Source organism: Cavia porcellus, unplaced genomic scaffold (genome assembly GCF_034190915.1).
Source record: "Cavia porcellus strain 051 isolate PalLab524CR breed Dunkin Hartley unplaced genomic scaffold, mCavPor4.1 scaffold_6, whole genome shotgun sequence".
NCBI classification, from domain to species: domain Eukaryota; kingdom Metazoa; phylum Chordata; class Mammalia; order Rodentia; family Caviidae; genus Cavia; species Cavia porcellus.
The window spans coordinates 71,552,184-71,567,545 of record NW_026947489.1 but is presented as its reverse complement, the minus strand read 5'-3'; the positions used below and the strand labels follow the sequence as shown (position 1 = coordinate 71,567,545).

Here is a 15,362-nt window from a genome sequence, read left to right as displayed (position 1 = left end):
AAGAGAAAGTGAATTTCATGTTATCATCCTGAACACATTTTACATCTACTATTACAATTTTAATTGAATTTTTATTTTGAGACACAGATTTACATGTAGTTGCAAAAAAATAGTCTATCAAGTGTCTCCTAGTAGTAACATCTTACAAATCTAAACAATATCACCACTACAATACTGATACTGATAGAAACAAGGCGCAGACCCGCCTCATGCCCACTCGGGTTCCACTTTTGTCTCTTCTAACCTGCCATCCCCCTCAACTGTCACTCCCCCCCTCGTCCCCCCCCCCAGGGATTGTGGGATTGTGGACATCAACGTCCATTCCCCACACCCATGCAAGCCTTCAACTGTCACCCCCCCCCCCCGGCCGCGTCCCCTCCCCCGCGAGGGATTGTGGGATTGTGGACGTTAACGTCCATTCCTCACACCCACACACGCCTTCCCGCCTCCGCACTGCAGCATGGAGGCCGCTGGGACCCTAGGTGCTTCACAGCAGGCCTCACCAGAGAAGAAGCTGGCAAAGTAAGCAAGGAACCACCCAGGCGGGTGCTGCCCTGGGTTCCCTGAGTCCTGAGAGACCTGGGTTGGACTCCTTCCTGTTGAGGTGCAGAGTGGGGAAGGCACCGTGGAGCCAGCAAGTCGGTGCTTCACAAAAGCCCCGCGGTGGGATTTGGTTCTAGTTTGCTCGCTGGCAGTTGCGAGAGAGGTTGCAAGGTGTCTCCAGTGCTTTCTGGCCTGGGCAGTGTGATGGCTCTGGGGGTGTGGCTCCCTCCCTACCTACCCTTGGGTGAATGTTCTTAGATCTTAGCCTGGCATGTTCTTCCCGGCTGAAAAGTACCGAAGGGTTGCAAATCAGAACCCAATGGTATTGATCACACCTCGAATTTTGTTCGTGAGCAGGGGAGTGTTAGGAAACTAGTCGACTCTTGTTTTTTGTTTTTTTGTCTTTTTGAGACAGGGTCTCCCTATGAAGTTTAGGCTGGCCTTAGGCTCACTTTGTAGCCCAGGCTGGTCTCAAACTTGCAATGATTCACCTGCCTCAGCCTCCTAAGTGCCAGAAGTATAGGAGTGTACAGCCACACTCAGCTTCTGCTTTATGTTTCTATAAGGTTAACTTACAAACAATCTGTGTGCGTGGTGTTCTGTGACCGCCTTATTTCAGATGCATAATTTGCTCAAGGTTATGGCTATTGTAGCAGGTATCAGAATTTTGTTTCTTTTTAAGGTGACTGGTATTGAGTTGTATGGATTTCTATGTTCCTTAGTCTTTGTGCTGTGACTCAAATCCAGATCTTGACGCATGCAAAGGCAAATGTTTGCACTGGGCTCTAAGCCAACATGAATATTTGGGTTGTTTCCATCTTTTGTCTATTGTGAACAATGATGACATAGACATATGTGTATATTCTTGCATGTACATTTTTTGAAGTCTATGGTTTTTTAAAATAGGATCTCACATGTGCCTAGGCAAGTACTCCACTACTGAGGTGTGCTTCTTTTTCAGGCCTTTTTAAAGATTTCTTCTGGTAGTGGACTCTTTTTTTTTTTTAATCTTTTCGAGACTGTCTCACTATGCAGTTCAGGCGGCCCTAGGCTCACTTTGTAGCCCAGGCAGGTCTGGAACTTGCAATCCTCAGCGTCCTGAGTGCTGGGATTACAGGTGTGTGCCACCATGCTCGGCTGGTATTGGACTTTGATTCTTGTCTCTGTACTGAGATACAGCCCTGGCCCTTCTCCTCCTCCTCCTCCTCCTCCTCCTCCTCCTCCTCCTCCTCCTCCTCCTCCTCCTCTTCTTCTTCTTCTTCTTCTTCTTCTTCTTCCTTTCTTCTTCCTTTCTTCTTCCTTTCTTCTTCCTTTCTTCTTCCTTTCTTCTTCCTTTCTTCTTTTCTTCTTCCTTTCTTCTTCCTTTCTTCTTCCTTTCTTCTTCCTTTCTTCTTTTCTTCTTCCTTTCTTCTTTTCTTCCTTTCTTCTTCCTTTTCTTTCTTCTTCTTCTTCCTTTTCTTTCTTCTTCTTCCTTCTTTCTCCTTTCTTCTTTCTTCTTCCTCCTCGTCCTCTTCTTCCTCCCCCTCCTCCTCTTCCCCTCCCCTCCCTTTTCCTCCCCTCCCCTCCTCTCCTCTCCTTTTTGTACCAGCTGATGGAACTCACGACTTAACGTTTGCCAAGTAGTCACTTATGCCATTGAGCTAAACCCCTGATCCCCTTTCTTCTTGTTCATTAATTTTTAACCTTTAGTTTTTTTGAGAGGATGTCACTGTGTAGTTCATGCTGACTTTGAAGTCACTATGTAGTCCAGGCTAGCCTCAAACTTGCAGGGATCCTCCTGCCTCACCCTCCTGAGTAGCTGTGATTAGAGGCATGTACTACCATGTTCAGCTTATTTTTTATTTTGGAATAAGGCCTAAGTTCTTGCCCAGACTTGACTCAAACCTGTAGCCTTCCTGCCTCAATGCTGTGGAGTGCTGGGATTAGAGACATGGGTCACCTTTTTTGCTGTTTATTTTTTGTTATAGCTGTGTTGTGCAGGTTGGTCATCCTGCCTCAACCTCTCAAATAACTAGGATTGTTCATGTGTGCCTCATTGTCTGGCTTTTGATTATGTTATAGTTTGGGTTTTTAAAAAATTTACCACAGCCAGGTACAGTGGCTCACATCTGTAATCCCAGCACTTGGGAGGCTGAGGTGAGAGGATCCTTATGAGTTTGAGACCAGCCTGGGCTACAAAGTGAGCTCAAGGCCATCCTGAACTGCATAGCGAGACCCTGTCCCCAAAAAAGACAAAAAAATTTAAGTGCTTTTTTGTTGTATATCTATAGCCTTCTTTTAACTTATAGCTTAAAAATTCTGTGTATAATATAACACAGGTATTATACTTATTATTAGACTAACATTAGAATCCATGTTCTTACTGAGTGTGGTAGGCAGGTGCCTTCTAATTCCAGCATTTAGAAAGCTGAGGCAGGAGGATTACTGCAAGTTCCAGGCCAGCATGAGTCACATGGTGAGTTCAAGGTCAGTGTGGCATATATAGTGACACACTGTCTCAACAAAAAAAAGAGGGGGAAGAATGATTTACTTGTTTTAGGCTTTCAGAAATCAGTCCATGGTGGGCTGGCTCCAAGGCAGAAACTTCACGATGAAAGGGAATGGAGCAGAACTGCTCACTTCACAGCAATGGGAAGCACAGCACAGGCGATAAGCCCCAAAAAGGAAAGGACCAGGGACCAAATGTAGTCTCCAAGTCAAACCTCCATGACCACTCAGATTGCATGCTTTAGTTATCCCCTAGGCATCTCTCAAGCCAATCAAGATTCACCATCATAATCCTAAATGGATGTGGAATTTTGTTAACTTTTTTCTCAATCCATTTGATAAGTCTTATAAGGGTCAATTTTTATGTAGTGTACACAAGAAGCCCAACAGAAATGGATGAATTAAGAGATACAAGTTTAGACGAAAAAAATCACTTTATTAGAAAGGGAAGCAAAATGAGGAAGCAAAATCATTTTATTGGGAGAGGAGAGGAGAGAAAGATAGATAGATAGATAGATGCCTTGTCAGAGTAAGGTAGGGAGCCCAGAGCTGGCATAGGGTGGGGTGGGGTGGGGGTGTCTTTGTTCTCTACCACTTTTATAAGGCAAAAAAGGACTCTTCCCCCTTGAGAACTGTTACAACTTGACTGGCTGTTGTGGGGTCTGAGACACCTGACATGGCCATTGCCCTTTCCATGCCAACAGGTACATTTTTGGAGAAGCACTTCTTTGGGCTGTTTGTGCTGTCCAGGTGCATATCTTGTGAGATTTACAGCAGGGTTACATTCAAGGCTGAATTAGTAAAAACATATATGTGTTTTAGTGTATTACTATGGTGAGAAATATATATGTATATATTTATACAGAACAATGTATAAGTGTCTAGGAATATGTTTTTAAAAATAATATAGATCCCCCCACTTGTTTGTTTTGTGCTTAGTTGCAGGTGGAGGAAGGAGGGAATTTTGTCATGGCATGAAGTGAGTCAGGTTGCCTTATCAGCTCTGTTTTTCTTAGCTACTTTCATGAGTAGGAATTGAACTCTTTATTTGCTAGAAACTTCACCAAGGACCTTTAACTTTCCCTGCCTGTCCCCCAATTTTCCTTACACGTTTATTCTTAGGCTATTGAGTTACATGGAATTTTTTTTTTTTGGTAATGTTGAACTATCTTTGCATTCCTAGTAATATATGCCACTTGATCATGATGTGTTACTCTTTTGTGTTGCTGGGTTTAGCATCTATTTTTTTAAAAATAATTTTGTGTGTATGTCTATGAAGGGTAGTGGTCTATAAGTTTTATTTTGTGCCTGTCTGGCTTAGTTTTCAGAGTGCTGTTAGTGTCATAAAATAGGGAACTACAGTATTCCCTCTTCCATTTCCTCATAGTTTGTATGAGGTTAGTATTGAGGATTTTGAATAGAAAAGGGTCACTGCCTGACTGATGTCAGCCTTAACAGGCTATCTCTGACTGTTGTGTTAGTAGACTGAGGGAGCAAGGACCAAAGAAGGAAGATAGGGGGGCTTTGGCAATCTTGGGAGGAGGCAAGAAAGGCTTGTTCAAAGTGGTAGCACTGGCTGTGGCAAGAGAGGAGCAGGTTCTAAACATATGTATAGTATTTAGTCTCTCTTACAGATTTGTTTATTTTAAGTGAAGTTCTTGCTCAGGCTGGGCTTGAACCTTTCTTCCTGCTTGTCTCAGTTTTACAGAGTCTAAATACAATTTTTAGGGAATAACAAGATAGTTTGCTGGTGGATTAGATGGAGGGTGTAAGAAGAAAGCAGAAAAGGATGATCTTTAAATCTGATCTGTTTTTCTCAATGCTTTTTATTGTTAATCTATTGATAAATAGAATCCAAGTGACTGTCCTTTATTCCTCTTCTCTATTGACTCCTGTTCACACCCAGGAAGGTTAGGGTATCAACCTATAAAGGCACATAGAATCAGGAGAACAGAAGTGGTTTTCCTTTTGAATTTTTCTTCTCAAAGTTACATTATGAAAAGTTTCTTAGCCAGGCCTGGTAACACACATCTGTAATCGCAGGAGTCTGTGAGAAAGAGAATGATCCCAACTTTGAAACCTTGCTGGGCAAATTAGCAATTTAGAAAGACCCTGTCTCAAATGAAATTTTTTTAAAAGGGCTAGGGAAAAACAAAAAGGGCTAGGGGAGTGTAACTCAGTGTTAGGGACCTGTATTCAAAGAAAGGAAGGAAGCAAGAAAGGAGAGAGAAAAACTAAAGCTTCTAATGTCAAGTAAAATAGAATAATTTTACATATAGTCATTTAACCATACTAACTTTAATGATCAATTTATTTTTTAATCAGATTTTATTGGTACATTTTTTGGTACCAGGGATCAGACTCTCTACCTTACACTTGCTAGGTGAGCACTTATGCCGCTGAGCTAAATCCCCGGCCCATATATATATGGTCATAGTCATCACAGAGCAGTTATACAATTTAAATCTGAACTTGTTTTCCTTTATTCCCTAAATCATTGTTGTTTTGAGACAGATTCCATATTTCATAGTACAAGTTGAGTTTTCCTCATCTGATTTTTCTTTTCTTTTTTGAGACAAGGTCTTGCTATATAGTTCCAACTGGCTTCCAACTCGTAGCAATTCTAGCTCAGCTTCTCGAGGGCTGGGATTATAAGAATTAACCACAATGCATGGCTCCTCATCTAAAATGATTGTGAGTAGAAAAGGAAATATTTTTAGATTTTTAAGGGTTTGGTTTTTTGTTTTAAATACTTGCATTGACTTTTGTGGTTGAAGATTTCTAATCTGAAAGCCTAAAATCAGAAATCCTATGTGTTATATCAGCTGTTAAGTTTCAGATGTCAGAGCACTTTACATTTTGGCTTTTGTTTGTTTGTTTTGTTTTTTGAGACAGGATCTTGTGTAGTTCAGGCTGCCCTTAAACTCCCTGTATAGCCCAAATTGGCCTCAAACTTCCAGCAACCTCCTGCTTCAGCCTCTAGAGTGCTGGTGTTACAGATGTATGCCACTGTGACTCAGTTTTAGATTTTTTCTTTTTTTGAGGCAACATCTCACTATGCAGTTCAGGCTGCTCTTCAAGTCACTGTGGAGGCCAGACTGGCCTCAATCTTGGCAGTGATCCTCTTCCCTCAGCCTTCTGAGTGCTGGGATTACAGGTGTGTGCCACTCTGCTTGACTAGTTTCTTTCATGTAGCTAGTTTTTGAGGCTCATGAATATTGTTACATTTATTGCTAGTTCTGTTTTATTGCTGAATAATATTGCTGAATGGGAATATCATATTTTGTTTATCCTTCTCTATGTGGACTCCTGGGTTATTCTACTTTTGGGCTACAGTGAATAATGCTGCAGTGGACATTTGCATAAATGCATTAAGTAAATGTGGTGGTTTCTCTTGGATAAATACATAGGATTGGAATGTTTAAGCCACATGGTAAGCGTATGCTTATCTTTATCAAACTGTGAAACTGTTTTCTACAGTGGTGCTGCCTTTTACATTCTTAGCAAGAATAGTTTCAGATTCTTTCACCTCTCAAAGGTTTGGCAGCATTTGATATTGTCAGCTTGTTTAGGTTTTGCTTTTTTGTGGGGCTAGGAATAGAACCCAGAATCTCATACATGCTCAGCAAGCAGTGTAATAATGAGCTATTGTCCCAGCCCTGTCATTTTGTTGAGTAGGATTCTTTCTTTCTTCCTTTTTTTAGGTACTGGGGATCAAACTCACAATCTAGCACTTGCCAGGCTCAGCGGCCCCTTGAGTAGGATTCTTTTGCTCCTGTTGGAGCTCTGAAAATGATACCCTAAAGTGAAAGCTTCAGAAGCTACAGCAAAGGCCAAGTTTGTGTCTCACCTTCTGACTTCCTTTCACTTCCTCAATAACCCTGAAGCAAATCATAGAAAATAGACTTACCAGAGAAACCAGAACCCTTAGAAATTCATCAGAAACCATAAAAATCATCTAGCCATAAAGAAATCCTCTAGTTGATTTGATTGTATGTCAAAAAGCCCCACTCAAGAAAGTGTCTCATAACAGGAAGAAAGGAAAGCTGGAAAGAGGCCAAAAACAAAATGGTCAGATAGACCTTGCTGAGTTTCCCATTATGCTTTATGTCCTGGCTTCTGGGTGGGAGGAGCTGAACCCCGGGCCTTGTGCTTACAAACAAGGCAAGAACTCTACCACAGTGGGCCACACCCGCACTCTATACCCTATCCTGGTGTAGTTCTACAATGCTAGTCACACTTAATGGAACCTAAACTTGTAGATGAATAGTTCACCATTTGGGTGTTTGAGTTTTCCTTTTGAAGACTTCTGGTCTCCCCTCCTGCCAGCCAGGGTCTTGCTATATAATTTAGGCTGGCCTTGAACTTACTATGCAACCCAGGCTCCAACTGTGAGCATCCGGAGTGCTGGTATTACAGGCCTTCGCCACTGTGCCCTGCCTTACTCAAGATTTGGCCAAGCCTTAGATTTACCTATGCAATGGGGATGATTCTTCTCAGTAGTGAGGGCGAACTGTAAAATCCAGGTGCACAGTAAGGACTCAATAGGTATGAACTGTTTTTCTTGCTTTGCTTTAGGATTTTTACCTGGGTTTCCTGACTGTCAGGTTACACCTAATGTGTAAGCTATTGCTTTGCTCCTCCTTTAGGTCTTAAGCCTCCTTTTCAGAACTCCTGCAAGGTCACAAACGGAGGAATAGGTTCAAAAGCTGCAAGCTTGTCTGGGTGCACTGTGAACAGTGAATTGCAGAGCGATCTTGAGGCCAGAACTCACTCACGCGCATGGGATCCTGAACATGGAAAGCAGCTCCTCTCCCCGCGCTGCCTCCGCTGCCTCCGCTGCCTCCGTGGTCTCGCTCTTTGGCAGCTGCCCAGCTTGCATGGCCTGGCCACCCTCCTCCTCGCAACAGACAGGGATGGTGCGGGGTGGCCGCAGAAGGTCGGCGTGGCAGGAGGGCAAGAGGAGGTCTCCTGGCGACCAAAAACTCCTCAAGGCCATTTCTGCTGAGGGGGGCTGTATCTTGTCTCTGGAAGGAAGGTCTCAGAGCATGCGTGCCCAGGGCTGGAAGCCGGACGGGTGTGGGGGAGGAAAACAGCCCAGTAGGTGTGGCTGGGACGAGCGCTAGCAGGGGGAGCCCAGGGTGGGAAGCCGACTGCGGGCCGGGCTGGGGCAGAAGGCAGCTGGCACGTGGGCCATACCCGAGGGAGCAGGCAGTGTTATGCAGATGAACGGTCTCCGTACATTGTGGAAGCGCGTTCCCTGGCAAGGACCAGGGTGGGTAGCAGGTGAAGTACTCCAGTAGGTGGTGAGCCGCAGCCCCTCTTGCTGTGTTTTGGCTGTGAGTGTGTAGGCACAGGTGAGTTGTAGCAGAGTGAGGCATGTCAATATAAGAGTGAGGCGTGTAAGTTGGGGTAGTGGGCTGTGTGGGGGTTAGTGTCATACTTACCTGTGGGGAGAAAAACCATGATGATAAAGGTGGTTTTCCCAGGGTGAGGCTCATCCATTGCACTCCGGATGTGCTGACCCCTGTGATTTCCCCAAATGTGGGAAACTGGACTGCATAATTTGTGATAGTGGGAGACTGTGTTAGCGCTTTCCCTTGATTATTTGGTTATTTTCCTAGTCTTAGGTACTTGGGAGCGTTAGCGGCAGCAAGTGTCTTATAGTTTCCTGGTTAGTGACTGTAGGTCTGCTTTTCACTTGATAGTTGTTTGTGCTTAGTGTTTTTTTTTTTTTTTTTCTTTTCTTAAAAGTTAAGCGTTGTGCAGCAGTATGTGCATTGTCTTCAATGTTGGTAGGTATAGTAAGTAACTTCTGGGTATTTGATAAGATGTTGTGACCTGTGGTAGAGGTGGTTTTGTGAAAAATAATCTTACCAGTCTTTTGCAGGACACTTACTTTGGTTCATCATGTTTTTATATTGGTTAGTGAAAATGATGTTAGGTGTCTGACTTAAACTATTGGAAAAGTAGGGAGAGAGACTGCTTCTTGGTAAATTGGCATGCTGTACTGCTTCATGGAAACACACCTCCACAACACCTGCCCTGCAATAAAGTATTGGCACATTACTTCAACTTTATTAGCCACAGTTGCGCTTTGGCTTAGCCTAATTGGTGTTAAGTAGCCTTTAGATAAAAGTCATGGAGACAGTTAACTTTGTATCAGTAGTAGGATTGAAAAGAAATTGAAAAAATCTTTTTCATATAGAGAGAAGATACTGAGACAGACAGTGGGGTCTATTCCTCTGGTAAGAAGGGGTTGGTGGTACAGTTGCAGAGGCAGGGAACATTTTTTAAAGATTGTATCTTTAGGGTTGGGATTTAGCTCAGCAGCCATAAGCCTGCTTTCCAAGCATATGTGGTTGTGAGTTCAATCCCTGGTGCCGGGGCGGGGGGGGGGCAGATTGTAACTTTACAACTAATACAGTAGAACAGTAAAGTGGCTATGCTGGAAGGGACTCACTACAGCAATGCCTTCCTTGCACCCTGCACACCGTGAGCACTGCAAAAGACAGAAGGTTAATGAACTATGAAACATAGTAAATCCATGCAAGTTTTGTTTTGTTTTGTTTTGTTTTTTTTGACATACGGAAGTTATCACTGCAGTTGATAACCTTCAGAAAACTGCACAGAAGTGCTTAATGAATATTGGAAATAAAGCTAAATGTTCATGTGCACTGGAAAAAAAATGACTAAAGGCTGGGGATTTAGCTCAGTGGCATAAATGCCAGTCCAGAAAGTGTGAGGTGGTGAGTTTGATCTCCGTAAAAATACAAAACAAAACAAACAAACAAACCAGGTCTCTACAATGCTTAAATGCATTCTATTTAAACTCAAAATGAACTCAAGTTCAATTTACATACTAAAGTGGTACCACTTGAGCATAAATTATTACAGTATCCTTTAGGCATACTAAACCAAATATTTAAAGAGACTGTCCCATTATACTCTGCAGAATTCAAGCTGGTGGATATGGTGCTAAAACTAGGTTATATTTCACTTACTGGAAGATTTTTAAACAAAACTAACATTCAAAATTTGATATTGCTAGCATTAAACCAGTTATTACCTGAGCAATAAAATACCACATAATCTACTGCTGGCAAATGAGAGCAGTTAAACGACTTGGGCTACCTGATCATTGTAAGAGATACTTCAGGAGGAATTCTGCCAGTCTCTAGTTCCTAGCTTGTCTGGCAGCACTGTTTAATTAATGGTCATGGAACCCTAACCCTAGCCCAAACTGTAACAGAGTTTTGTGTTTATTCGGATAATTCTTGTCCTTTGTAATCAGCTTTGATGGTTACAAAAGTTAAACCCAAAAAATTAAACCAAAATGTACTAAATTACATAAACCTATTAAGGCATTTTAGAAGTTGACTTCCAGAATAATGGAAAATTTTCACACAATTCTGCTGTGTTTATAGGGCAACTCTTGGATTTGTTGAAATATGCACTACCATGAAAGAATAGTGAACTACTTCCAGGGGAATGTATTCTTCCTAGCTGTGGATACCTCAGAGCTCTGGCCAGCCTGGAATTTGTGAACACCATGGTAACTGTGAAAGTGTTAAGCTCATTTGGGAAGGTAGTGAGGTGATGAGCTGATAGATACTTTATCTCCAGGGTGAGCGGGGGCAGTGTGGATGAAGGTGTCCAACAGATGTTTACAGAGTTGCTGTGTTGTGACTCTTTGTTGCACAGTGATGTGCCTGAGAGATGCAGGGCTGTGGTGCTGGGTGTGGCAGCAGTAGAGTTGGTGCCCTACCACTCAAGTTGTCCAAAGAGAGGCCCTGAAGTTACTCATGCTCTCCTAGGAGAGGACATTTACATTCAGAGATTATTCAGTTCTGTCAACATTTTGGGGTTTCCAACCTGTCATATCTTTACATGTATGATCTTTTCTTTTTCTCTCTTCCATTTGTATTTGTTACGGATCCAGGGCCTTCACCCTGACCTACATCTCTGTCCCTTTTCAGTAAGTTGGCCAGGCAGGATTGAATATTGATAGTCTTGCCTCAGCCTCCCAGAGTCTCGGCATGACAAGTGTGTGTCACCACTCGAGGCTTGCTTTATGAATTTCTGTTAAAAAAAAAACTCAGGACTTAAAAAGTACTCAGAATTGGATTGGGAAAGTAGCTGAGTTGTAGAGTACTGGCTTTTAGTGCAAGAGTGCTTGCCTAGTGTGCATAAGGCTCTGAAAACTTTGCCCAGGATGGCCAATTAAAAAAGAAAATGAAAAAAAAATTCTGGCATACACATGGCACCCTCATTATATTTCTGAGAACCAATCTCTCTCTGAGGCTGGTGAGACTTAAGAGATGGGTGAAAATTCTGAGATGGAGGTGAGACTCACAAACTGAAGGGCACGATGTGCATTGGAATAGAATGCTTGAGGTGGCAGGCGCAGCAGAGATCTGAGAGGCATGGGTGGGTAGGGGCATGCTGCCCTTCCTGGTTGTCTAGGAGGGAGCACTCCTGTACCAAAGAGCTGTGTTTCTCAATCTTGCCTCAGGTCACTTTTTTTGGTGTTGGTTTTATATATTATATTTGTCAATGTATTCGCTGTAGTTATTACTAACAATTATTATTCCTAAATTCCAGTACAGACAGCTAAATCGGTACCAGGGATCCAACTCACGACCACGTGCTTGCAAGGCAGACACTTCTGCCACTGAACTAAATCCCCAGGCCAGAAAGCTAAAATATAGTAAAAATCATACTTTGCACTTAAATCTGTGTGGCGCCAAATCCTGTGTTCAAAACTTTTTACATTTTAGATTTGGTCTTTTTATAATGCAGCAAAAACAGCTCAGTGATATTAATGAAAATACTTACCATTTCTGTGCAATACCTTTCAGTAGTCCCCCTACCCATTTTGTGACACTGGAGAATGAACCCAGGCCCTCACAGAATCTTGACAAAGTGCTGTGATACTAATCTATATTCCTAGACCCTTCCACATGTTTTCATGTTAGTAATCATTATTATATGATGGTTAAATTTGTTAATACTCAGTTTCTCTATTGTTTTGATATTTTGGGTTTTGAGTGGGTTTGTTTTTTTGCAATTTGTCTGTGATGAGCACAGAGGGAATTCCATTTGTCTAGGTAAAATGTAGAAATTCCTTTAGGTAAAGTAAAATACTGCTGAATCAAAAGGTATGAACATTTTTGACACTATATGCATATGGTTACAATTAAGGTTTTTCTGTATAGGTACTGTAGTCATGTGTCATAATATTTAGGTGGAAAGCAGTCCAGACTCCTGTATTGACACTAAAATTATGTTCCTTTGCTTTCTTTTCTTTTTTCTTTATGGTCCTCAGGATTGAACTCAGCATCTGTATATGAATAGCCCCCCTTCATAACCAAGGTCTCACAATGAGATGTTCCTCCTTTAATGACCTATCTGGGGAATTAGTGTTTGAACTTAACAAGGCACACTGCTGGGTCTTACTATCCATCTTTCCTTTTGTACAGTTCTTTCTGTGCATCTTGTTTATAAAGCCTCAATGTCTTTTTTTTTTTAGTACAGTATACTTTGTTAAACTACCATACTTAAAAAAATAAAAATAAACTACCATAATTTTTGCTGATTGTACTGTAGAGTACTGTAGTTTTAGGTTGTTGCATATTGCAGTACTTTGTGTAAGAGTTACACAAATAAAATCAAAGTCATCAAGTTGGAGTTTGCTTTGAGCGTTTTGTTCTGAATACTGTAATGTACATACTGTATGTATATAATTCCTCATTTAGCAGTCGATTCATTTGATGACCTATTTGCAGAAACATAACTCAGTCTTTAAATGAAGAATGTCTGTTTAGTTTTAGGCTGACCCTGAACTTACTATAAAGCTGGGGTTGATCTTGAATTTGTGTCACCGTCCTGCCTCAGCATCCCTGAGTGTTGGGATTAGAGGTTTGTGTTACCACACCCAGCATGGTATAGCTCCTTCAGTCTGCTAACCTTTAACTTTCTAGGAGTTTTGATCACAGTCTTTGTTCCATTTCATGTTGCCTATTTTTATATTCAGCATGGGTCTTCCTTTCTCTCGCCTTTCTCCTTTCTCCCCTGTTCTAGGGATGAAGCTCAGAGTCTTGTGCATATAATCCCCCTTCCTCTCTCATTTTAACAAATTGAACTACATCTCCACTGAAGTATAGCTCCAGCCCTTTCTTTAGTTTTGTAATTTTTTGTCTTTTTGAGATTAGGGTCTCACTGTGGTTCAGGCTGGCCTCGCTTGCAACGATCCTCTTGCCTCAGCCTCCTCAGTGCTGGGATTACAGGAGTGCACCACTACGCCCAGTTTTTGTTTTTAATTTTTCAGACTGTCTCACTACATTGCTCAGGCTAGCCTCAAATTTTTGATTTTCCTGTTTCAACCTCTCAAGTAGCTGGGATTAGAGACATGGGCCACTGTGCTTGGTTTAAATTCTTTTGACTGGGGACTCTGACATGGAAGATCTTGAATTTGAAAGACTGAAAAAAGGAAAAAATCAGGGGAAAATAGTTTTTAAAGAACTGTAAAACTAAAGGTGTAGTATATGCCTGTTATCCTAGTATCTAAGAGGCTAAGGCAGGACTATCATGAGTTTGAGACTAATGTGGACTACATAGCAAAAACTTGTCCCAAAAATATTAAAATAATTATGTCAAAATAATTATATTACCACCATTCTCTCAAGTAATTTAGGCACCTCTTCTATGAGATGACTAGTGTGGAGTATGATGGCACACTTTTTTTTGTACTGGGGGTAGCACTCACAACCTTACACTTACCAGGCAAGTGATGGAATACTTTTGCAATCCCAGCTACTTAGAGGACTGTGAAGCAGCAAGATCCCTACACTGCCAAATAAATAAAAAGTACAAGTAGAAAATTACCAAACCATCACTAACCGCAAATATGTAGCTAAAAATATGTTGCTTGTATTTGTATATGGATCACTAATTGGAGTAAAAAAAAACTAGAAGGAGCAGAGTGCAATATTGGTGAAATTATCTGTGTCCCATCATGTGCCACAACAAATGAAAGTTATAAAACAGCATAGGAAATATACTTCTTTAAAAAAATACTTAGGTGTAAGGAACCTACCGCATATACTGTCAAAGTGTACCACATATACTGTCAAGTGATTTTACCGCATATACTGTCAAAGTGTAATAACACTTTTATAGTTGGATTGTGGCTGGTTTTAATTTTTAAACTTAACAACAACTATATGTGTTCCCAGCCCTACTCCCCCAGCTCTTTACATATTTATTTATTTATTTATTTATTCATTTATTTATTTTTGAGACAGGATCTTGTTATGCAGTTCAGGCTGACCTTGGGCTCACTTTGTAGCCCAGGCTTCTCTCGAACTCACAAAGAGTCTCATTCCTCAGCTTCCCAAGTATTGAGATTACAGGAGTGTGCCACCACACTCGGCTCATTCCTTTAAATTTTAACCAGGGTTTCATCAGATTGCTCAAGTTGGACTTAAATTTTGGATCACCCTGCTTCAACCTCTCAGAGTGCTAGGATACAGGCATGGACCGCCATGACCTGCTCCTTAATGTATTTTATTTCAAGAGGATTTTGTTTATTGTTTCAGGCTGGTCTTGAGTTTACCAGTCTGTTCCAGCATCCCTGGAAGTTGAGATTCAGGTCTGTCTCCTTTTTAAATTTTCAAACATTTTCTGTCCTTTGCAAATCATCTAAAGTGAATTTTGTAGCTGGGTATAATTGTGCACTCCTGTAGATCTAGCATTTGGGAAGCTTAGGCAGAAGAATTGCTGTAAGTTTGAGGCCACCCTGAGCTACATAACTAAGTTCAAGGTTAGTCTGCACTGCATTATGAAACCCTGTCTCAAAAAAAAGTCACACACATATATAAAAACTAAAATGACTTTTTTAACTATTGTAAAAAACAAAATTATTCTCCATACATAGCAAACAAAACACAGGTTTTTGTTAATTGTCTTTTCAAGACAATTAGGGAGAACAAAAGGGAAATATGACCAAAGCCTGTGGTAGTATAGTTGCTAGAAATGGAATTGTTTTGCACAGAGTACCTAGTCAATAAGGCAGAAAGTGAAATGTCTCTATTTCTAAAAAGAAAGAAAGAACAAATAAAAAATAATAGCAGAGACAGAGCGATAGGAGAGAGAAAAGAGGAGAGGGGTCATTGTAATTCAGCATGGACAATGGATGTAAAACCATACCTTGACTTAGTGTAGTTATCTTTATAGTTTTGATATTTTTGGATTGTTTGTTAATCCTAATTCATAGTAATTAACTTGATAAGGGGTTATAAATGAATGTGTTGCTTGTGGGGAGCCCTGTA

The 15,362-nt window shown here is 41.3% G+C and overlaps 1 protein-coding gene and 1 non-coding gene across 2 annotated transcripts in view; one reads left to right on the top strand and one right to left on the bottom strand.

The window, feature by feature from the left end:
- LOC100720519 (protein dispatched homolog 1-like) overlaps window positions 1–8,535 on the bottom strand; it is a 63,286-nt gene extending 54,751 nt beyond the window's left edge. The window contains 3 exon segments of the mRNA XM_063249745.1: window positions 7,809–8,001; window positions 8,230–8,367; window positions 8,478–8,535. Of these exon segments, the coding sequence (XP_063105815.1) occupies window positions 7,809–8,001; window positions 8,230–8,367; window positions 8,478–8,535 (389 nt within the window).
- On the top strand, window positions 8,470–8,633 carry LOC111756805 (U1 spliceosomal RNA). The gene has a single exon (XR_002791219.1). It is a non-coding gene; the product is annotated as a U1 spliceosomal RNA (small nuclear RNA).
- The last annotated feature ends 6,729 nt before the right edge of the window (window positions 8,634–15,362 follow it).